Source organism: Choloepus didactylus, chromosome 2 (genome assembly GCF_015220235.1).
Source record: "Choloepus didactylus isolate mChoDid1 chromosome 2, mChoDid1.pri, whole genome shotgun sequence".
NCBI classification, from domain to species: domain Eukaryota; kingdom Metazoa; phylum Chordata; class Mammalia; order Pilosa; family Megalonychidae; genus Choloepus; species Choloepus didactylus.
In genome coordinates, this window is record NC_051308.1 from 65,129,939 (window position 1) to 65,154,728 (window position 24,790).

The 24,790-nt window shown below is 36.2% G+C and overlaps 1 protein-coding gene across 4 annotated transcripts in view; it reads left to right on the top strand.

The window, feature by feature from the left end:
- The window catches only part of KCNT2 (potassium sodium-activated channel subfamily T member 2), a 446,059-nt gene that overhangs the window by 386,132 nt on the left and 35,137 nt on the right, over window positions 1–24,790 (top strand). For all 4 annotated transcript variants that reach the window (XM_037825119.1, XM_037825122.1, XM_037825120.1 and 1 more), the window contains one exon: window positions 15,878–16,178. In XM_037825119.1, coding sequence (XP_037681047.1) covers window positions 15,878–16,178 — 301 coding nt within the window. The remainder of the gene's footprint in view (window positions 1–15,877; window positions 16,179–24,790) is intronic.

Consider the following 24,790-nt stretch of genomic DNA (forward strand, 5'->3'; position numbering starts at 1 on the left):
ACTCACAGTTGCAGAACTCTGACTCTGGTCCCAGGCACCACACAGACACCCGAAGCTCCAGGGACCAGCCACGTCACACACAAACAGCTCAGCATCTCAGAATTTAGAAATAACTGCTACAACTCATGAATAGATGTGACTGCTGTATGAGCTTACAATCTAGGAACTTTTACATAAGCCCTTCCCTGATAACCTATGCTCCCATATTCAGTTCTCAGAGTTTGCATATTACTATTAGTCCATATTAGTGAGGCGTTATAATGTTTGTCTTTTCATTTCCGGCTTACTTCACTCAACATACTGCCCTCAAGATCCATTCACCTAGTTGCATACCTCACAACTTCATTTATTTTTGCTACCACTCAATATTCCATTGTATGTATACACCACAGTTCACCATTCAGTTTATCAGGGCCGATGTACCCTTAGGTCACCTCCATCCATTGCAAATTGTGAGTACGGCCACCACAAACACCAGTGTGTTCATGTCCACTGGTAGTCCCCACTCTCAGTTCCTCCAAGTATACACCAGTAACCGGGTTGTAGGACCAGATGGCAACCCCATACTTACCTTCCTGTGAAACCACCACACTGCCCTCCAGATGGGCTGCACCACTCTATTTCCCCACCAATGTGAATAGGTACATCCTTCTCTCAACATTTTCTCCAGCACTTGTATCCCTCTGATTATTTTTTAAACAGTTTTATTCACACACCATACAATCCATCCTAAGTAAACAATCGGTGATTGCTGGTATAATCACATGGTTATACATTTACCACCAAAATCTGTATGAGGACATTTCCATTTCTTCTGCAATGAAAGAGGAATTAGAGGGGGAAGAAATGAATAATGAAAAAAAAAGATAGAAGAAAAAAAATAAAATACAATGAAAAGGTCATACAACGGTAACAACACCAAGAATCCCATACCACTCCTTATATCCCACTCATATACATTTAGCTTTGGTATACTGCCTTGGTTACAGTTAATGGAAGCATATTACAATGTTACAGTTAACTATAGACTCCTCTTTGCATTGATGATATTTTTCCCCTATACCATCCAGTTTTCAGCACCTTGCAATTTTGACATTCATTTGTTCTTCCTCAGGTAAAAGCATTCTTATATTAGTATACTTAATCGTCATCATTGACCACTCTAGGTTTCACTAAGTTATGCAGTCCCAGTCTTTATCCTCTGTCTGTCTTTCTGGTATCATACATGCCTAGCCTTCCTCTTTGACTTGTACTCACTCTCGTCTTTGTTCAGCGTACTCACAAAATTGTGCTACTATCACACAGTATGGTGCTATCTATTTCTGGATCTATAAAATCAATCCTGTTGAATATTCTGTACTCTTTCAGGATCAGATACCTTATCTCTACCCTCTTTCTTCTCCTAATAATCTATGTTCTCAACTTTAACTCTCAACATTTGCTCATCAATGTTAGTTCATATTAGTGAGACCGTACAGTATCCGTCCATTTGTTCCTGTCTAATTTCATTCAACATAATGTCTACTGTCTACCATTTTGTCTTTTAGATTTTATATATTGTATGTTATATTATTTTTCTTTTCCTTTCTCTCTCTTTTTACCCTTACTGATAGTCTTCATTCTACACTCCTCTCCAAACCTCTCTCTCCTGTCTTTTCCTATCTGCCTGTAGTGCTCCCTTTAATATTTCCTGTAGAATAGGTTATCTTGTTCACAAACTCTCTCAGTGTCTGTCTGGAAATATTTTAAACTCTCTGTGCTTGTTTGAATGTATTATGTCCCCCCAAATGCCATTATCTTTGATGTAATCTTCTGTGGGCAGATGTATCAGTGTTGATTAAATTGTGATTCTTTGAGTGTTTCCATGGAGATGCGACCCGCCCAACTTTGGATGATGACTCTGATTGGATAGTTTCCAGGGAGATGTGGCCCCACCCATTCAGTGTGGGCCTTGATTAGTTCACTGGAGCCCTATAAAAGCTCAAACTGAAGGAACGAGCTTGCTACAGCCAAGAGGGACACTTTGAAGAATACACAGGAGCTGAGAGAGGAGTACAGATGAGACACAGTTTGAAAACAGCCGTTGAAAGCAGGCTCTTGCTCCAGAGAAGCTAAGAGAGAACAAATGCCCCAAGAACAACTGAGAGTGACATTTTGAAGAGGAGCTGTGGCCTAGAGAGGAATGTCCTGGGAGAAAGCCATTTTGAAACCAGAACTTGGAGCAGAAACCAGCTACATGCCTTCCCAGCTAACAGAAGTTTTCTGGACACCATTGGCCATCCTCCAGTGAAGGTACTGGATTGTTGATGACTTACCTTGGATACTTTATAGCCTAAAGACTGTAACTGTGTAACCAAATAAACCCCCTTTATAAAAGCCAATCCGTTTCTGGTGTTTTGCATTCTGGCAGCATTCACAAATTCGAACACTCTCCCTCGTTTTTGAAGGACTTTTTTTTTGCCTGATATAGAATACTTGGTTGGCAGTTTTTCTTTCTCAGTATCTTAAATAAGTCATACCACTGCCTTCTCACTTCCATGGTTTCTACTGAGAAATCCACACATAGTCTTATATAGCTTCCTTTGTATATGATGGATCACCTTTCTCTTGTTGCTTTCAGAATTCTTTGTCTTTGACATTTGATAATATGATTATTAAGTGTCTTGGAATGGGTCTATTTGGATCTATTCTGTTTAGGGTAAGCTGTAATTTTATGTCTTTCATAAGAGATGGGAAATTTTCAGTGATTATTTCCTCCATTATTCTTTTTATCCCTTTTCCCTTCTCGTCTCCTTCTGGGACACCCATGACATGTATATTCATGTGCTTCATATTGTCATTCAGTTCCCTGAGACCCTGCTCATATTTTTCCATTCTTTTCCCTATCTGTTCTTTTGTGTGTAGGATTTCAGACGTCTGGTCTGCCAATTCCTGAATCCTGTCTTCTGCCTCTTCAAATCTGCTGTTATATGTCTCCACTGTGTTTTTCATCTCTTCTGTTGTTCCTTTCATTCCCATAAGTTCCACCATTTGTTTTCTCAAGCTTACAAATTATTCATTATGGTCACCCAGTGTTTTCTTTGTACCCTTCATCTCTTTTACAACATTTTCCTTTAGCTTGTTGATTTGATTTAGAAGATTTCTTTTAACATCTTTAATTTGCTGTTTCAACTCTTGTATCTCATTTGAAGTGTAAGTTTTCCTTGGACTGGGCCATATCTTTGTTTTTCTTAGTGTGAGTCATAATTTTTTGTTGTCTAGGCATCTGGTTTCATTGATTACCCCAATCAGATTTTCCCTGACCAGATGGACCCAGATCTCAGGAAGAGGGTGTAATCAGTATCACATTTCCCTAAGGATGAGACATAACAGGTTGTCATTCTTTCCTGTGAGGCCTCTAGACTCTGTGCTTTTCCTTTCCTGCCCAGGAAGTGGCACTTGTCAATGTGCTGCTCCATACTGGAGTAAAGAGGTGGGGTGCCTTTAATTCTCAGTGAACCCTATACCTGCTCGGGAGGAGGGTGTTCAGAGTTCAGAAGCCAAGTTAGCTGTTTCTGTTTTTTTTTTTTGTTTTCTTTTTCCCCAGACCCCAAGGTTTGAATTCTCTGAGGGAGGCAGCCACTTGAGCTGGGCCCTGCCCCCACCCTTTACTTATTGAATATAAGCCCTTTAAAGAATTGTCTCCTTCACTTGACTTCTTCCTTTGTCTCTCTAACTATCTTAAGTCCACCCTTGCCTGAGTCAGGGCTGACAATTGAAAGTGTCTGAGGCTTTCTCTAATGAGCTACTTAGAAGAACAAAAAAAGAAAGAAATCCCCTTTCAGAGCCAGCAGTCCCCATTCCCCCAGTTTCACCACTTGACCAGAATTGGTACCCAGTTCTATGTGTCCAGCATTTTCCAGTTTTCTGAGCTCAGCTGTCTCCAAAAGCCTCTGTATATATTTGTGTATGTATGTATGTATGTATGTATTTTTTTCATCAGTCCCATCTCCCCTTTGCTGGGAGAGACATTAGGGTTCCTTTCCTGCTTGCTCTGGGTTTATCTGTGCTCATAGCTTGTATTCAATAGTCCAAATTTGTTAATTAAAACTGAAATTGGAACCTGGTTGAGTTACTTTCCCTTGCTCCTTGCAGACTGCTGCTTTTTTCCCACAGGGAATTGTTCCAACTCAGCCTGCTGTGCCTGTGGGGAAGGGGCACCAGCTCTGAAGTTTGGGGAGCTTTACTTATAGTTCTGTGCTGTGATCTCAGCCATTCCACCCATTCCTGACTGGTGTATGATGTGTGTACAGTCACAGATGTCCCCCAAACAGTTGGTCCAGACTATTTACTAGTTGTTCCTGGCTATTTACTATTTGCTCTAGAGGACTAACTAAACCCCACCCCTATGCTCCCATCTTGCCCCACCTCCCACAAATGCTATTTTAAAGTTTCTGGCCATTCTTTGGCAATGTTCTTTCTGTTCCTGTTCCTGGTATAAATAATTTATCCAGTTGTTTTACCAGATCAAAGAAGCTGGATGACCAAATGACTTGGAACCAAATGATCTAGATTTTTTATATCTTGACTTCTCCTTTTACTAACTGCATGTGAAGTTTGACTCTTTTCAACCTGTAATAGAGTGAATATTAAGTAGGAATATATTATTATCAGTTCACATGTTAGAAAAAGGCAGAACTGTATTGAGTTTATTGTTCAGATTTAGTAGCAATTAATTCTGTGGCAAAGTACTTGGAGTTACATATATCTTATTTCATCGTATTTCTCTGGTGCCTTGTTTTTGAGTTGGTGACACTGACTTCATAATATGTTTGTGCTGATACACTTAAATTTATAAATAAACTAATAGTAAATGTTCCTGGGATATCAATAATTTCCTTGTAATATTAGTGAAAGAAATATATTAAATAACCTCAAACACATCCTAATGCACACACATACACACACACACAGGCGCTCATAGATGAGTCTGAAATTGTGTAATTTTTTGTCACTTTCTCTCATAAAATTTTACATTCAAATCTTTTTCTTATTTTATTTTACAATTAATTTTTTCTAAAATTTATTAGCCCTACTGATTCTTCATCATTTCATTCCAAACCCCAGAAAAGCATTTCTGTACTAACTTATCTACTTATTTTAACTTAATAAGAGTCTAACTGACACACTTATTAGCAAGAGGCTATTTAAATGCCTATAATCTATTTGATTTAACTTAACTACATAGCCATGACTTTCAGTCCACTTAATGTCTTAAATTGCAGGAGATCATTCTTTTACTTCGTACTGTCACAAGAAGTAAATTAAGCCTTTACTTCCTTGTTGAATGGTTGTTAGAGGCTGCGAAATTAGAACCAAATGGAAATCTATAATGTTGATCTAAGTCACCCAGGTCTTCCTACGGGAATAGTGATCTGTAAGCAACAGTATACTTGGGTAGATGCTACTATTTTATGTAGCTTCTCTATAAAAGAATATGGATATTTATAGCTAACAAGTCTTATATCATTGTATCTGTTCTTTAATTAAAGCACTATATTTATCATAGACATTTTGCTTCCATAGACTCAGGCTCATTTATCCAAAACTGGCATATACTTTAGGGCAGGGGTTCTCAAACACTGTAATATGAAGGCAGTGTGTTTGTGTGTGTAAAATATTTTTGGGTGTGGTCAGGGAGGTGCTGTGCTTATTTTAGAATCACTAGAATAGTTTACAAAACTATATGCTTGTATCTTTTCTCCTGGACTGTTATATGCTAGAAGTGATAGTGATAGCCCACTGACCTATCTTCCCGTGTGTTAGGTGTATGCACATGTGCACAAACACATACACACATGGTCAAAACTATTATCTTAGCCTATATATTCTTGTAATTCTGGGAAAATAATAAGTGAAAATTGTACTGTAAAGGTGACAGAACTAGGAATTAAACTATGATCAAAGAGCAATGGATAAACATGCAGTTTCACCATACCATAGAGGTACAGTATGACCACTTCTATAGGTATGGTGAAATTGCATGTTTATCCATTTCTCTTTAATTTGTTGATTTTGTTGGGTTTGTTTGTTTGTTTCTAAGAAATTTTGGAGTCTGAAGCTATTTTAGTGCATATGAATATTTTATACATATTGTATAAGGATGTACAGTGCAGAATCAAATATATATCCCTGAAAATGACATTTTTGTTTAGAAAGGAAATATGCGTTTGCATTTGGTTACTTCTAGATATAAAAAGAATAATTTGGTTAAGGAAAACCACATTTTAATTTCCTTATAAACCAAAAGTTAATGGTGATGAAATCAGTCTCAATTTGGGCCAGACTTTTATTCTGACCTATCTGACACCCATCAGTAACTTGAGACACTACGGTCTATATCAAAAGTAACTGTTAGATGGGCAAGAATGTCTTGAGGTGTATAAAAGAGCAGTCACAAAATATACAGTAGTAATAATTCTGATGTGATAATACCACTTCACATTTTTTGGCTTCTTTTAGCATTGTGCATACTGACAGCGTTCATCATTGTTTCTTGACAGTGTCAAAGATAGAGCAGGTCTTGGGTGACCAAATAGTTCCCAGAAATTTTCCTGAGGTGGCAGGACCTTGTACATTGTGTTGGGCAATGACCTGTCCCTTCTTGTGAACTCCTTTTGAATGTTTGTTGTCCAGTATGAGTGTGTCAAATAAATCTCCTTGGAAGAGGATGTCATCAATGCATTGTCATACCAAAAGTTGGATACAATAAAGACCATGCCTACAAAGATTGTGTGTGATGGCAGGATTGTTGAAGTACCCTGTTCATAGACAGGTAAAGGTGTATTATGTCCCTTCTAGGGTGAAGGCAGACTGTGGCAGGGAAGCTCTTGAAATAGGCACTAAACAGAATATATTAACCAAATCTATGACTGCAAAGTATTTACCAGTTGTTGATTGGGTGGAGTTAGTAATTTCAGTATTATTAAGAAAGGTGACCTTAATATGTGGGACCACAGCACTAAGATTTTGGGAATCCACTATGGGGTTCCACTCATCCTTTCCAAGTTTAAGAACAAACCAAATTGGGTGTTAAATGGAAAAGCACTTAACATTTAAACGTTTAACAAGAACTCTAAATATTTCTTGTATAATGAGTTTCAAATCTTAAAGGCCCTGTTTTAATTGGTATTGGGTCTTATTAACTATTTTAACTGGGGATGGACAGATGGAAGGAAGGTATATGTGGTCCCATTTTGTCAAGCCAATTGTAAATGCCAAAGATTTAATGTAAGTTTAATTAATTTATTGGGTCACAATATCCATTGCTACTTGGGATATTTTAGGTCATTGCATGTTATGATCAAGCAGAATTTAGGCAAGGCAATAGTTATGATGATTAAGGTGGGACATATCTGTTTGACCTCTGCTTTATATTTGATAAGTCCTCTAAAAGTATGGGGGGTTCCTTATTTAATTTTTTTGAGTACCTTGTTTAAATTTAGTGGATCCCCAGGCATAAGTATAATTTGAGCCCCAATTACTATTAAGGCCATGAAGTTTTCCAATTGGTGCGACTTAGGAGATGTTAAATTTAATTAAGAACCTAAGTTGTAGATGTAGAAAAATGAATGAAAACCCCTTCATATTTTCATTTTATAAATTATTTTAGTAAATAATGAATTTTCAAGTGGGTCAAATTGTATACCTCTGTTTCAGTTTTTTATTTCCTCTCCCTGTGTCCAGTTTTTTTTTGTTGTTGCTGTTGGTGGTGGTTGCTGGATATACTTTTGGGGAATCTGCTGTACTCTGCTCAGATTTATAAATCTCTTCTCCAACAGAGTCTCAAATCAGTATCATAAGGTTTAGGAACCTCCCCAATAGTAGTGGTCACTTAATTGGATTTAAGGACCCTGGGGTTAAGTCAGGCTTGACTTAACTACTTGGCTATGCCACAAGGAGACGGTGGGTGCTTTCCTTACAATCCTGGGGATCAGAATCTTTGTTGCAACAGAGGCATAGGCAGCAGCGAGAGCAGAAGCATTTTGCAGGGCCATCTCCTTAGGAATGTAGACCTCATAATGCCACAGGGTAACTGCTCCTTCTCTGCATAGGTAACCACCCAGATGGGCCTGTGTATTGCACAGGGTATTAGTCTTTCCCCTGACTGCTCTGTGAAATGGGACTAATGCCAGTTGAGACACAAAGCCAATATCACAGGGTAAGACTCAATTCCATGAGCCCAGCATCAGGCATGGCTTTTACTGGAATCAGCTGTGGCTTTTACACAAAATTCAGTGTGAGACAAGCAGATAGGTCTGAGCTAAGATGCATGGCACAGGACACTTTAAGGAGAACCTCAAACCATACTCCCGTCCTAAATGCCAATTATTAAAACTTAGAACTTAGATTGGTTAAATCTAAACAGAGTCTTTGTGGGACTCAGCAAATGCAGCACGAAACAGCAGGGCTCAAAGCATGAACTTGCCAGTAGGCAGCAACATAGCTCAAAAAGCATGCTTGCCAGTGGACAGCAAAGCCAGTTAGCAAACAAAAGCAAGAGAGGAAAGCCCCCAGTGATGGTAGTCATTTCCTAAATACCCTGTTCACTGCGCAGATTGCTGTGGGTATCCTTAAGACACGGAATGGATCCCTACTCAAAAATATGTTTCAGATGTTGAGACTACTCATAACACGTGTGTACCAAGAGAGTATGAAAAAGGCTATAACTCACATACTGAGGCTTTCTGTGGAGAGCAGGGCAAGCTCCCAAATAAGTAACAAGAATGGCTTGAGAGAGCAGGGAAAAGACACTGATTTGGCTTTTTATTATGATTAAGGGCATGGGGTTGTGCTGAGGGTCCCCTGTCGTAGGCTGGGGCTTATGTGGCTTGATCTTCTCACTGGAGCCAAAGGTAGGAACACCTGGGCTTTCCTCTCAGCTTGTCCAGCTATAGATTAGAAGCACCGTCTACTATGAGTAAACCTTAATTTGAGTATACCTTATAAACCTTATAATAAGTAAACATTATAGATGCAACTAAAGGATAGCTAAGGGAGCATGTAGATGAAATCTCTCATTTTTAGAAATGGAAAGTAATGGAATTTTCATTATTCCACAAAGTAATTAGTTTTTTTAAAAACAAACAAAAAAAAAAACCTATTTGAACCTGAATTTCTTTACTAAATATTTGGCTTTAGAATTGAAAGTTTAATCTCAAGAGTCTCATATGTTTTTCCTTGTCATGAAACCCAGGGTAATTATTATTTATCACTATTTTGCAAAAAAACTCAGTTGATTTGCTCAGGGTCATGAAGCATAGGCCTGATGTGGTTGAAAATACAGTCTAGCTGTTTGATTCCAAATTCAGCATTTTTTAGACTATAATATTGGTTATTCTCTAAATACCTCTGGAAATGTGTTAAAAATACATCTGTATACAGGTAACTACCTAGTTTCTATCTCCGCTTAGATCACAGTCTATATGAACATATTCAACTGAGCCTCATGGAAATTGGGTTACCATTTTTCTTTAGATTTTTTTTAATTAAAAGAAATTTCCACTGAACCCAGGGCCACTAACTATGGTGCATATGAACTTAAATGTACATGATGTCTCAAATATTTTAAAGCATTTTTTATTGTGAACTTTAACATATATACATAACAGTGATAACTTTCAAAGTCTGATTTAACAAGTAGTTAGAGGGCAAATTTCAAAGAACGCTATGGGTCACAATTCCACAACTTCAGCTATTTCTATTGTTGTAAAATATACATAGATAAAGGTGTTAACTTTCGGCATGCAGCTCACCAAGCAGTTATATAGGTAATTTCAAAAATTGTTATACGTTACAGTTCCACAGTTTCAGTTCTTCTCTTATTATGCAATATAAGGTATATACAGAAAGATGAAGACTTTCAAAGCACAATTCAAGAAGTAGCTATAATGCAAATTTCAGAGGATGTTATAAGACACAGTTCCACCATGTCATTTACCTCCTTCCAGCTATTCTAACACCCCAGCATCTAAATATATATATATTTATTTATTTATTTACTTGTTTATATAAAGTTTCAGTATTCATAGACCTTTGTTAAATCTTATCTTGTTTGCTGCTACCCTCTCACTTAATCTCTTTCTCCGTCTTCAGGGGTGTCTAGGCAGTGAGCACCCTGACTTGTTCATATTGAAAGGGGTTGTAGACAGTATGGGGAAGGGGTCTGCATCTGATTGTTGATCTTAAAGAAGCTGTTGCCTCTGGGTTTTAAGACTTGTCTGGCATAGGAACAGTCTGGTGGATTTAAGTTTCTGAAAGATAAGCTTACTGAATGAATCTTTTATTGAATCTCAGATAGGGACCTAGGTATTTGGTAACTACTTTTGGTAAGGGCATGGCATACTGTGGCCATTTGGGGTGTCTAGCTGAAGCTTGCATAAGAGAAACCTCCAGGATAGCGTCTTGACTCTATTTGGGATCTCTCAGCCACTCTGACCTCAGTTTGTTACCTTTCTTTTTTAACCCTTTTGGTCAAGTAGGCCTTTTCAATCCTCATGCCAAGGCCAGGTTCATTCCTGGGAGACATGTTCCTCATTCCTCATTGTGTGGGGAGGTTAATGAATTTATTGGCAGAGTTGGGCTTAGAGAGAGAAAGGCCACATCTGGGCAACAAAAGAGGTTCCCTGGAGATGCCTCTTTGATATAATTATAGGAGGGCTCAGCCTCCCATTTACAACCCTAAATTTCACAAGATCAAGCCTCAAGTCAAGGGTTTGATTTATTAATTAGTGGGTTCCTAACTTCTCTTTATATATATTCTATCCCAAGATAAATGCTCAGTTTCTTACATTATCTTGTACAGTCATCACTCAATTATCATAACATAATACCTCCCAGATTTCTTATCAGCTGCTAATTATTTGTCCCTGGTATTAGTGTAGAGTTGGTAAGATATTCCAATTAAATAGAGTCTTCAATATGTGATAGGTAGTTTCTCCATACCACTCTGTTGTTAACCCTCTGCACCAGTGTCATACCTTTTAAGTACGTCATGCAAACACTTATTTAGGTTTACGGTGCTACTCTGTGGGTTACTTGCCTTTAAACAACCATTTATGAACATGTTCACCTTCAATGCATCCGATACTTGTAATTCCAATAATGAACCATAGTCACACCAGACCATTCCCATACCATTAAGTTCACCTGCATTATCATATCTGTACATATTAGATTATCATTACCCCTTCTGTCTATCTCTAGGTCCCCTTTATTCTACATTATAAGACACTTATTTTACATTTTCCATGGAGTTCACATTAGTGGTAATGTAAAATATCTCTCCTTTGTGCCTGGCTTATTTCACTCAGCATTATGTCTTCAGGGTTCATCCATGTTGTCATATGTTTCACGACCTCATTCCTTCTTACTGCTGCATAGTATTCTATTGTGTGTATATACCACATTTTGTTTACTACTCATATGTTGAAGGACATTTGGATGATTTCCATCTCTTGGCAATTGTGAGCAATGCTGTTATGAACATTGGTGTGCAAATATCTGTTCATGTCACTGTTTTTAGATCTTTTGGGTATATACCAAGAAGTGAAATTGCTGGATTGTAGGGTAACTCGATATGTAGTTTTCTTAGGAACAGCCAAACTGTCTTCCAGAGTGGCTGTACCATTATACAGTCCCACCAACAATGAATAAGGGTTTCAATTTCTCCATATCCTCTCCAGCATTTGTTATTTCCTTTTTGTTTAACGGCAGCCATTCTTATTGCTGTGAGATTATATCTCATTGTGGTATGTCTCAAATATTTTTATGATTAAACCTTTCTTTAATGGAAAACATTGGTTAGGAATTCTTTTATAAAATACTAAGCTAACACATCTTCAGTGATTTCATTTTCTCTTTTCGTCTTTAGCAATACTTCAGAATGTCTTGAATTATAGATCAGGAAACACAGTTTAAATCTATTCTAATGTCCATAAAACTAATCTTAAGGGAGTTGTGAATCCAGTTTACAAACACTCACTTTCAAATTACTGGGTGAAGTGATTTATTTTAAAATATCACTGTTTCACAGATTGCTCAGTAGCCTATGACATGAAAAATTGTTCAAGAAAAATTGAGAGGAAGTTGAGATGAGTCATTCTGATGCGTGTGTGTGTATGTAGTTGTGTATATGTGGGTGTGTGTGTATATATAGAGTGTGGAAGGTGTTTGATATATATTTTCTGGATCTGTTATTTTTTGCCTCTCTGAAAATAAATAAATTAATCATGCTCTTTTAGATGTAAAAAACATTTTTTCATTCATAAAATTTTCATTTCTTATTCTTTTAAAGATTTATTTTTAACCTTTTTCAACAATATTAAGTTTGATAAATAATTGGAAAATAATATAACTTTCAGAAAATACTTTACATTTATATGAAAAATGTTGGAGTGGTCATATGAATTTTTCATTTCTTTATTGAACTATATAAATATGCTCCCACAAGCATTTTGTATAAATATGCAATTTTTTTCATTCAAAGAAATGTTGAATTAAATCTTGATTTTTCAAGTTAATGATTCCATTAGGCTTCTGACAATAACAGTACAAAAGAATCAAACTAAAATCCTGTAACTATTCATAGAAACAGTGCAGAAAAATTCAAAGAAACAGTGCAGAATAATAAGCCTCCACTTTTACTTTAAATACTTGTTGTCTTCTTCAGATCCACAAAACTTTAACCAAGGAATCTTTTCCCCCAAGGATTTGTTGATAGCTCTCTGATTTCTCATGAAATATAGACCTTGACAGAGGAAACCAAACCAAAACTCTTAGTCATCCTTCTTTTTCATATCTATTTATCTTTTTCTCATGCTCCGCACAATTATTTCTTTTTCTTTTCTCCCATTGACCATCCTCTCTACAAGTCATAATATTAACTAATATTTATTGAACATTGCTGACACAGGTACCATATTATGCACTTTTCATGCATTTTCTCTTTAATTCTCAGAAAAATTCTATAGGCAAAGCAATACTATACCAAACATTTTTCAGATAAAGAAATGGGATTAATCTAACCCTAACCCTAATCCTAACCCCTAACCCTAACCCTAACCCTCTTAATTTAAAGAGATTAAATTACATAACCAAGAATACAGAGCTGGTAACTGGTGAAACTGTTACTAATCCAGGTCCCTCTGGTGCCTGAATCCTTGCTTTTAACAACTCTTGTCACTTCTGACTCTATAGTAGGAAAAGATTCTACTAAATTTAATATAAATATAATAATAAAAGGCACCATTGTGTATCCCAGCACTACACTATTTCCGCTAGATCATGATGGGATGTTCAAAATGCATGAATTTCAACCACAAGGTGAAATAACAAGAAAGTATATTTATAAATGGAACTTCTTTTAAAATATGCACACACATTCCACACCCATGAATAGAATAAATAATGTTTATCACTGGTGTTATTGATATTGTGAATAAAAAGTCTTACTAGTCTATATTAATAGTAGTGTTTTTATATGTGGTAGTTTACAGTTTACAAGCTTTTCTGTGTGTAATAATTGTGTTAATGTGAATTTTCACAACAGCTCTGTGAGGTAGAAAATCAGTGTTATTCTTATTTTACAGGAATTATACAGTTTTGTTGTAGGGACAGAGCTAGGACACATCAGAAATAGCATTCAGATTGTTGTATATTAATACACAGAAATTCACTGCACTTCTTGTTGTGTCATATTGGAAGAACGGGAGAAAGTCATGCAAATGTCAAGCATGTAAAGAAAATCTTTGGATGCATTGTTAAAATTAATCCCTGAATCCTTCTCTTTACTTTTTTCTTTAGTTTAAGTGGTATTTGCAAAGATACTTTACTTATTTTATGGAAATATTGAAAAAATACTTATGAATCCTTTCAATTTTATGTATAAATCATGATACTCCCTTCCTGGGGGAATTAAAAACTGATGAATAAATAAAGTTAACAAATTTAAAGAAAACTGATGAATAGGGCTTTCAATATTATTTAGCTAATATATGCATAGACTTCAGTTCATGTTTTATATATGTTTTATGTAATGCCTTATACACGTAGCTAAGAAAAAACATTCACAACGACGAATAGTGTTTTATGCTCTGCCTGGAAGAGAAGCAAATCCCCACTAAAATATTTATTAGCTTTCAGTTCTGGGACTTGAATTATAAATAAAAATATATGGACGTAATATCTTGAGTATTTGGCCTATCAAAATAACTATTTCAACATATTTTTAAGAAGGCAAACCATTACTCACAGGGACTCATGACTAGAAAAAAAGACAAAGTTCACTTCAGATAAATTAGAATTATGATTAACAAAAGTCTGCAAGCAAATGCCTAAAATATGAGTGGACTGACATTTTCATTTTTACTACAAAGTGTATATAAACTACAGAACTAAGATTGCTATTCCTTATTGATGGTGCATATTACTCAAGAGTTTATGTATTTTATTTCTACACAGAATATTTCAGTATATTTTGGTAAGACTAGTCATAATGCTTTCAACTTAAGTTCTTATAGCTAAAATATGGTTTCTAAACAATTTTGGTCACATGTTCTCTTACCATGAGGTTGTGAAGGTTAAATAAAGTATTTTTGATATCACTAATAGTGTACTCATTTGAAATGGAAATATGAATGATTATTTGAATTTTAGGTTGAATTTAAGTTGAGATAATTTTATAGCTTGCCACTGGAAATATAATTTAAGGGATTGACTGAGCCACAATAATTTATATTCACTTTTTAAGGATTTTATTGGATCTACTTCCTGACTTTACTTAAATTGGTAATTTAATTATATTATTTTGAAAACGAGCAACACATGCATGTTTAGCTGAAGCTCAAGCTTCCATCCATAGAAGGGAAACACAGTTAGCAGATTCATGAATGCTGCTCTTACCAGCAGTAGAATTCAGGAAGCTATTCATTTGCATGTGCATGATTTTAGAAAGTAAGACTTTCTGTTTTGATCACTGTTGCATTTCATATGACTTCCTGGTATGAGAAGCAACAATTTTGAAATAGGAAGATTTTGCTTATTAAGGTCCTTAATCAAAGGAGAGCTTCCTACTTTAAAAATCAGATTTAGTACCAAAAGAGTAAATCAAAATAGATTTTATGAATTTGCTCATTGTTTTTCCCTCCTATGGAGAGTAGCCTGATTTAAGTTTTAGTTGTGATTCTATAATACATTTGTGAAACATCAAGATGTTCAACATATTTTAAGTTAAAACACTTAGAACAGTTCCCAAAATATGTTTTAATATTTCAATCAGAAAAGCATTTTATGTGGTGAATGATGGGTGCATGAATTAAAAAGTGCATTTTGTGTTCTTCTGGGTCATATGTCATTATGAAGGAATAAAAAAAAAAATTCCCATTTTTAAGAGTTCATTCTAGTGCCATCTATAGAAAGAGCAATAATTAAAACCTTTTAAAAATATTAATCCAAAATTAAAACAATTTTTATAATCTTTATTTAAGTTCATGTGGAAACTTGTAATTGGATTTTAAAAGACCATTATATGGCCTTTATTTGAATAAAATTATAAAAATCTAGTTTTTTTTGTTTGTGTTTCAAATAACTTTATTCTAGTGATGTCATTTATAAGAAACCTTATGAATAAAATTTAAATCCTCATAAAGACTTGTATTTGAGGTGTAAAGATATTTTTAGTAAGTGAAAATTAGAATCTGTGATTATGACTTTGCTCTTTCTGTGGAACATCTCACAAGTAAATATACAATTGTACCATATTAGCAAAGGAACATTATTTCAACTCCAGGCTATGATAATTTCTAAAATATCTAATTATCAATATCCATTTTCTTTAAAGTCTCAAATATCTATCAATGTAGAGGAGTGGGAAGACACCAAAGACACCAAAGAACAAGGTCACCACCGCAGCAACCACCGCAACTCGACATCAAGTGACCAGTCAGACCATCCCTTGCTGCGGAGAAAAAGCATGCAGTGGGCGCGAAGACTGAGCAGAAAAGGTCCAAAACATTCTGGTAAAACAGCTGAGAAAATAACCCAGCAGCGACTGAACCTCTACAGGAGGTCAGAAAGACAAGAGCTTGCTGAACTTGTGAAAAATAGAATGAAACACTTGGGTCTTTCTACACTGGGCTATGGTATGCTCTTTAAAAGTATCATATGATATGGATTTGTGATTTCTTGCCATTAGTGGTTAGATAATTGGCACTAATTTAGCAAGTTATGAATGACATTTTGGTTTTACAGGTCAATTTGTAGGAACTAGTGACATATATAACCTCATACAGAAAATTTTATTGATAATTAAAAATAGCTAAAATTTTAAGCACTTGCTTAGCTTTCTAGACACTTGCTAAATTCTTTCATGCATTATCTTCTTTTTAAATTTTACAAAAATTCACACATGCAGAAACACACAGCCACATCTTATTCCTGTGCCTGAGATAATAAATAGGAGGCACTGATGAGTAACTAAATACACAGCCATAGATGAACCAAAATGTTTGTATAAAATTTGTTTAGTTTCTTGTGTCACAGAAACAATATTTTTCAAAAGCTTTTCATTGAAGCTCATATAGTGTTTGATATCAGATTTGCAGCTCTGTCTTAATAATTGTTGGGGTCCTATGTTAATCTGTCATTGCCATATAGACCATATAGAAAGAGTTTCAATAAATAATGCAATGGTAACTTGAAAATATACCATTTATTACTATGAATTTTATTTTAAGAAATTTGGTCAACTCAGAGGAAAACCAAATGATGAATAAGGGGTGTTTTGTTTTCCTTTATGTATAACTTAAGTAAACCAGGAGCTAAAATAGTGTCAGTATCATGAAATTTAAGAATAAAGTAGGATGCGTTACATATTTACTCCCGTCTCATCTTTGTTGTCTCAATTTGAGACAGTGTGCATAGGGAACAAATTTTAATTATTGAGTTAGATAAAGTTTAAGAGAAGTTGTCTTTATTTCTTTGAACTAAGAAAGAAAAACATTTTCTGAAAGGAAACATATTTAGCTCTGTGCCAGGAGCTATATTAGATACTTTGTGTACATTTTCTCTTGTACTCCTTATAACGTCAATTAGATAGGTATCTCATTTAACTTTTCAAGAATTTGAAGCCCAGAAGACCTTGCACAAGGACATAAATTTGAAATGTATGAAATCCATAATTACATTTCAATTTCTTAAATATAGTACAGACTCATCTGTGATGAGTAATTTCCATATAACCACATAAGGGCATTCATTAAGAAGCAAATTAAAAAAAGAAAATGATCTTCATTTAAAAAATTCACTAACAGCAGTTCATCCATTTAATGACATTAAGCATGATTATATTTCTTATAGGGTTATAGTCCTTTATCTGTGTGCACTTTTCTTAGTTATTATTCAGCTACTTTTTCTTTCTCTAAAAGTTCTATTAAGTTATTATTCTGTCAAGTTCCAGCTATTTTTCATGAACATTTTAACCCCAGGCTGGTCCTATAAACAGTATAGCAGATAATTTTTACTCTTAGGGACACAAAAACACATGAGCTAACTGCTTGAGAAAATCAACAGGGAACATATTATATTTTTAAAATAAAACCTCTATCGGGTTACTGTTATGGCTTGAATTGTGTATTCCAAAAATCCCCATACTTCAGAATTGAACTTATTTGGAAATATGGTCATATCAGATGGAATTAGGCAAATTAAAATGAAGTCATACTGCAGTAGGACAGACCTTTAATCCAATGACTGGTGTCGTTAAAGGAAGGTGAGAGGAGACCCAGACAGACACAGGGGAGAATGCCAGGCGACAACTGAGGCAGAGGTTGAAGCCTAAGGACTGCCAGCAAGCCATTACAAGCTAGGAAGAGGCAAGGAAGGATTCTCCCCAACAGATTTCAGACTTCTAGCATCCAGAACTGTGAGATAATCAGTCTCTGTTGTCTCAAGCCATGCAGGTTGGGGTTCTATGTTATGGCAGCCCTGGAAAGCTACCTTGCATTTTATTATTCTTTGTGGTTTACTTTTATTATAATTTCTTCAGACAGGAAGAAATATACATGTTTATTCCCTCATTCCTTCTTTCTTCTCTCCCTCCATTCATCTAACCAAAGATCCATAAATTCATTCTAGAGCCATGTACTAGACACCTATACTAACACAGTGATTATGAAAACAGGGTTTGGAATCTAACATTTCATGTTTAACCTCGGTTTGTCCATTTATTCCCAACTGACAATAATCCATTCAGCTGATATTAATGGGCTGCCTTCTCATGTCAGGCACCCTTCCATGAGTATAATTATAGCAATGATCCACTCAGACAACATCTCCACACTCATGGAGCTTCCATTCTTTGTCAGCCAGTAGATTTGTCAAATTATTTCATCCCCCTGAGCTTATTTTCTCATCTGTGAAATGGAAATAATAATTCCCATTTCATATATTTGTTGTGAGGGACAAATGAGATAATGAATAATAAAGTCCGTAGCGCAGAACTGGCATTTGGTTAATACCACACATATACTATATTTTTGTTTAGATATTATGTGTATATCTATGCTTTATACATAAAAAGAGTATGATTTTTTGTACACCCCCCCCCCAAAAAAAAACACAATTTTACCTCCTTTGAAGTGAGATCTGCATGCTTTAAAGCAATTACTGTTTTGCAAGTTGGCTTTCCCTCCTTGAGGAAAAGGGAATATCTAACTCATCTTTGTATCCTCAACAAATTACACAGTTCCTGGCACTTAGAAATCCATTAACTGCACATTGAATGTATAAACAAGTAGAACACTTACAGACAAGAAAATTATGTTTCAAATATAAATGATTTCCCTGGGTCACCTAGCTAGTATATTCTTAAGTCAGTACATGAACTTAAGACTTGACTCAAAATACTTTATGCACAATGTGTGATGATTGATTTAACCATTGGTCATAATCTGATTTTTTTTTCTGAGTAGGTCTGAGCTGTTCTGGGAGAATAGAACAGATTACATTGTCTTATTGGATATGGGATGTAAAGGAGAGGGAAAGGGAAACGTCAAATGATGATTTTTGAGGGATCACATTTGAGCCACTGGGTGTATGGTAATGACCTTCCCTGCGCTTAGAAGAAGAAAAGCTTTGGAGTGGAGCCTTGGAGATTTCTAATGGGTGATATCCAATGAAAAGTTGACTTTCTGCTGTCTGGTGCTCAAAAAAAAGAAATGAGATGTATATAAACTTGAGAGCCATCAGCATATAGATTTTCATTAAAGCCATAGGAATAGATAAAATCACCCTAGGTGCAGGCCGACAAAAGAACTCTGAGAAACCCCCATATTTCTGGAACTTTAAGGAAAAAAGAATTTAAGAGAAACAAGAAGCTGTAAAAGAAGTGTCTAGTACTGAGCTACCCAGAAGACGTGCCATAGCCTGTTAGTTATGCTATTGACTGGTTACAAATTTTATTATGACTTTGATCCCTTGTGCCTTCAGGTCAGGTAGGACCTGGACTGGTCAGGGCTACACCCCAAATTGGTCATCTCTAACCATACACAATTTTGTCTCTTATTCCACTGTTCTGTACAAATGTCATTTTCTGTGTATTTCATGGTGTGAATAAATATTGGTAAGCATTGGACTAAAAACACAGGAAAAAAAACTAGAGAAATAAAAGGGAAGGATTAATAGTGTACAGTAATATTGAAAGTTTAGTAATATGTCCTTGGTGACCTTGGTGAGGACACCATCAGTTGAATGGTGTGTGTGAAAGCCATATTTGAATAAGTTGACAAGTAAGTGTTAGGTAAGGATTTGTATATATAGTGGTTTTAAATATATTTGTTACGATTAAGATTGACTATAAGTGACAAGAAAATCCAAAGTAAACATGCCTTAAAATGAGGTTGAAAGTTATATTTCTTTTGCAGATCAAGATATTTGAGATAGTTCAGAGCTTGTAGAATTCAAGTTATTGGCAATTCTTTCTTCTATCCTATTGCCCTCCCATCTCCTCCCATTGCCAAAATTACATCATGGTCCAAGATGTTTACAATCTCAGAGGAAGAGGTGTCCTTTCTATACAAGGTTGATCTCTCTAATTAAAGATTTTTTTAATGCAGTTTTATTGAGATATATTCACGCACCATACAATCATCCAAAGTATACAATCAGTTGTTCACAGTATCATCCTGTAATTGTGTATTCATCACCACAATCAATTTTTTGAACATTTCCAGTATTCTGAAAAATAAAACTAGAAATAAGAATAAAAATAAAAATAAAAGTAAAAAGAGCACCCAAAACATCTCATACTCCTTTTACACCCCCATTATTCATTTATTTTTTGTCCACCTTTTTTCTACTCATCTGTCCATATGCTGGATAAAGGGAGTGTGAGCCACAAGGTTTTCACTGTCACACGGTATAAGCTATATAGTTATATCATCATCCTCAAGAATCAAGGCTACTGGATTGCAGTTCAACAGTTTCAGGCATTTCCTTCTAGCTATTCCAATACACTAAAAACTAAAAAGGGTTATAAGAATAACCTCCATAATGACCTCTCAACTCTGAATCTTTTTTTTGTTTCATTTCTCTTCCCCCTTTTGGTCAGGAAGGCTTTCTCAGTCCCACGATGCTGGGTCCAAGCTCATCCCTGGGAGTCATGGCCCACATTGCCAGGGAGATTTACACTCCTGGGAGTCATGTCCCATGTTGCAGGGAGGACAGTGAGTTTACCTGCTGAGTGGGATTACAGAGAGACAAGCTACATCTGAGCAACAAAAGAGGTTCTCTGGGAGTTACTTCTAGGCAAAATTATAAGTAGGGTTAGCCTCTCCTTTGCAGTAACACACTTCATAAGCGCAAGCCTCAAGATCAAAGAATTGTCCTACTACAATGGTAGTCTCCGATGCTTGTGAGAATATCAGGAATTCCCCAGCTGGGGATGTTTAATGTTTCCTCATTTTTCCCTAGGTCCTCAAGGGGGCTTTGCAAATACCATTTATTCTCCACCCAAATTGCTCTAGATTTTATCAGGGTTTCACACCAACCAAACCAACCAAATCTCACCCCCTATTCAAGTTTCCATGCAATCACGTTGTTTAAATAAACTGTCCATTCCAATTAGCTCATGTAACATGCTACAGAAAATATAGATCTTGCACCAAATAAACATCTCTTCCTTTGTTCTGACACAGTATCTGAGGTTTTAAAACACAGTCAGTATCATCCTTTTCTGCTTAGTTTGGTTTACCTTAGTTCCAATCAAGTCCATTTCGTTCATATCTATAATTGAAATCTGATCGCTTTTTCAGCTCTTTTAACATTTTCTGTATGGGGTAATGCTGACATTCATAGCGGCTGAACTCTGGCTCCAAGTCTCAGGTGTCACACAGATATTTCAAAGTTCCAGGGCCCAACCAGGTTATACACAAACAGCTCAGCATCTCAGAATTTAGAGATAACCATTACAACCCAGAAATAGATGTGACTGCTGTAAGAGCTTATAATCTAGGAACCTTTACCATAAGCCTTCCCCTGATAACCTGTGCTCTCAGATTCAATTCTCAGAGTTTGCATATTATAAGTAGTCCATATTAGTGAGGAATTAAAATGTTTGTCCTCTCAACTCTGTCTTATTTCACTCAACCTACTGTCCTCAATGTCCATTCACCTAGTTGCATACTTCACAACTTCATTTCTTCTTGCCACTGCTCAGTATTCCATTGTATGTATACACCACAGTTCACCATTCCGTTTATCAGTCAGTGTACCTTGGGCCACCTCCATCCATTGCAAACCATGAGTTCTGCTGCCATAAACAGAAGTCTGCAATGTCTACTCATGTCCCTGCTCTCAGTTCTTCCAAGTATATACCCAAAAATGGGATTGCAGGACCATATGGCAACCCCATAGTTAGCTTCCTGTGGAACCACCACACTGCCCTACAGTTGGGCTGTGCCATTCTACCTCCCTACCAACAGGGAGTAGCTACATTCCTCTCTCCACATTTTCTCCAGCACTTGTATTCCTCTGTTTATTTTTTTTAACAGTTTTATTCACACACCATACAATCCACCCTAAGTAAACAATGATTCCCAGTATATTCACATAATTATGTATTCACCACCACAGTCTATATGAGGACATTTCCATTTCTTCCTGAAAGAAAGAGGAAGAAAAAACATGAAGAATAAAAATGCAAAAGATAGAAGAAAAATAAAAATAAAATACAATGAAAAGGTCAGACACCACCATCACCACCAGGAATCCCATATCACTCCTTTATATCCCCCTCTTACAGACATATAGCTTTGGTATATTCCTTTTGTTACAATTAGTGGAAGCATCTTACAATGTTACCGTTAACTATAGGCTCTAGTTTGCATTGATTGTATTTTCCGCACATACCGTCCAGTTTTCAACACCTTGCAATGTTGACATTTATTTGTTCTCCCTCATTTAAAAACATTCTTATATTTGTACATTTAATCACTGTCATTGACCACTCTAGGTTTTACTAAGTTATACAATCCCAGTCTTTATCTTCTATCTTTTCTTCTGGTGTCATACATGCTCCTAGCCTTCCTCTTTCAAGTGTACTCACTCTCATATGTGTTCAGAGTACTTACAATATTGTTTTACCATCACACACTATTATGCTATCCATTCCATTTCTGGATTTATGCAATCGATCCTGTTGAACCCTCTATACTCCTTCAACATCAAATGCCCTATCTCTAGCCTCTTTCTATCTCTTGATAACCTGTGGTCTCAGCTCTCAAATTTCTCTCATCAATGTTAGTCCATATTAGTGAGACCAGATGGTACCCTTACTGATAGTCTTCATTTCTGCACTCTTCTCCAAACCTCTCTCTCCTGTCTTTTCCTATCTGCCTGTAGTGCTCCCTTTAGTATTTCTTATAGAGCAGGTATTATGTTCACAATCTCTCAGTTTGTTTGTCTGAAAATATTTTCAACACTCATTTTTGAAGGACAGTTTTGCCAAATATAGAATTCTTGATTGGCAATTTTTCTCTTTCATTATCTTCAGTATATCATACCACTACCTTCTCACCTCCATGGTTTCTACTGAGAGATCTATCTGCACATAGTCTTATTGTGCTTTCTTTCTGTGTGATGGATTGCTTTTCTCTTGCTGCTTTCAGAATTCTCTGTCTGTGACTTTTGATAATCTGATTATTAAATGTCTTGGAGTCCTTCTACTCAGATCTATTCTGTTCAGGGTACGTTGCACTTCTTCGATCTGTAATTATATGTCTTTCATAAGAGATGGGAAATTTTCAGTGGTTATTTCCTCCATTATTCTTTCTCCCCCATTTCACTTCTCTTCTCCTTCGGGGACATCCATGACACGTATATTCATGCATTTCATGTTGTCAATTCCCTGAGACCCTACTCATATTTTTCCATTTTTTTTCCCTAGCTGTTCTTTTGTGTGTAGGATTTCAGATGTCCTGTCTGCTAGTTCTTGAATCCTTTCTTCTTCCTCTTCAAATCTGCTATTGTATGTCTTCATTGTGTTTTTCATCTCTTCTGTTGTATTTTTCATTCCCTTAAGTTCTGCCAATTGTTTTTTCAAACTTTTGAGTTTTTCCATATCATCCTTAAACTCGTTGATTTGATTTTTGAATCAATTTAGCATATTTATTTGAAGATCTTTAATTAGTTGTTTCAACTCCAGTATCTCATTTGAAGTATAAATTTGTTCCTTTGACTGGGCCATATTTCATTTTTCCTGGTGTGATTCATAAATTTTTGTTATCTGGGCATCTGGTTTCCTTGATTAACCCAATCACCTTTTATCAGACCAGATGGACCCAGGTCTCAGGATGAAACTGTATTCGTTATCAGGTTTCCCTGAGGGAGAGAGCCAGAAGATTGTCAGAGTTTCCTTTGAGGCCTCTGGACTCTGTGCTTTTCCTATGCTGCCCAGCAAGTGGCTCTTGTCAGTCCATAGCTCCAATAGCGATAAGAGGTGTGGTACATTTAATTCTTAGTTCACCCTGTCCTGGCCAGGATGGAGGATATCAGAAGCCAAGCTTAAGCTGTTTCTGTTTTTTTTTCTTTTTCCCCCAGGCCCTGGGGTCTGAGTTCTCTGAGGGAGGGCAAACACTTGAGCTGGGCCCCACCACCACCCCCTTTTCTTATGGAAGATAAGCCCTTTAGGGAATTACCTTCTACACTTGGGTTTTTCCTTTGACTGTCTGACTATCTTAACTCCACCCTTGCCTGGGTTAGTGCTGATAATTGAAAATATCTGAGGCTTTCTCTAATGAGCTACTTAGAATGAAAGAAAAAAAAGAGAGAGAAAAGAAGTCCCCTTTTCCAAGCCAGTCCCCAGCCCTCCAGTTTACCAGGCAAGAAACAGAATTGGTACCCTGTTCTATGGCCCCTTTTCTTGGGGCACAGCTGTTTTTCAATATTCTGAGCTCAGCAGACTGGTGCGTGATGTGTGTCCAGTCATGGATATCCCCTGTGAGTTGTTTCAGACTATTTTCTGGCTATTCCTGGCTATTTGCTAGTTGATCTAGGGGAATAACTAAATTCCACACCACCCTATGCCACCATCTTGCCTGCTTCTCCTTCACTTATTGATTTGTAAGAAAACTTTTTAATATAGAATATTTCCAGCCAGAGTAAAAGAAGAAAGAATAGTATAATTAACCCATATTCACCCATTATCTAGCTGCAGCAGTTGTTAACTCATGGCCTGTCTTGTTTCTTGTGTACTCCC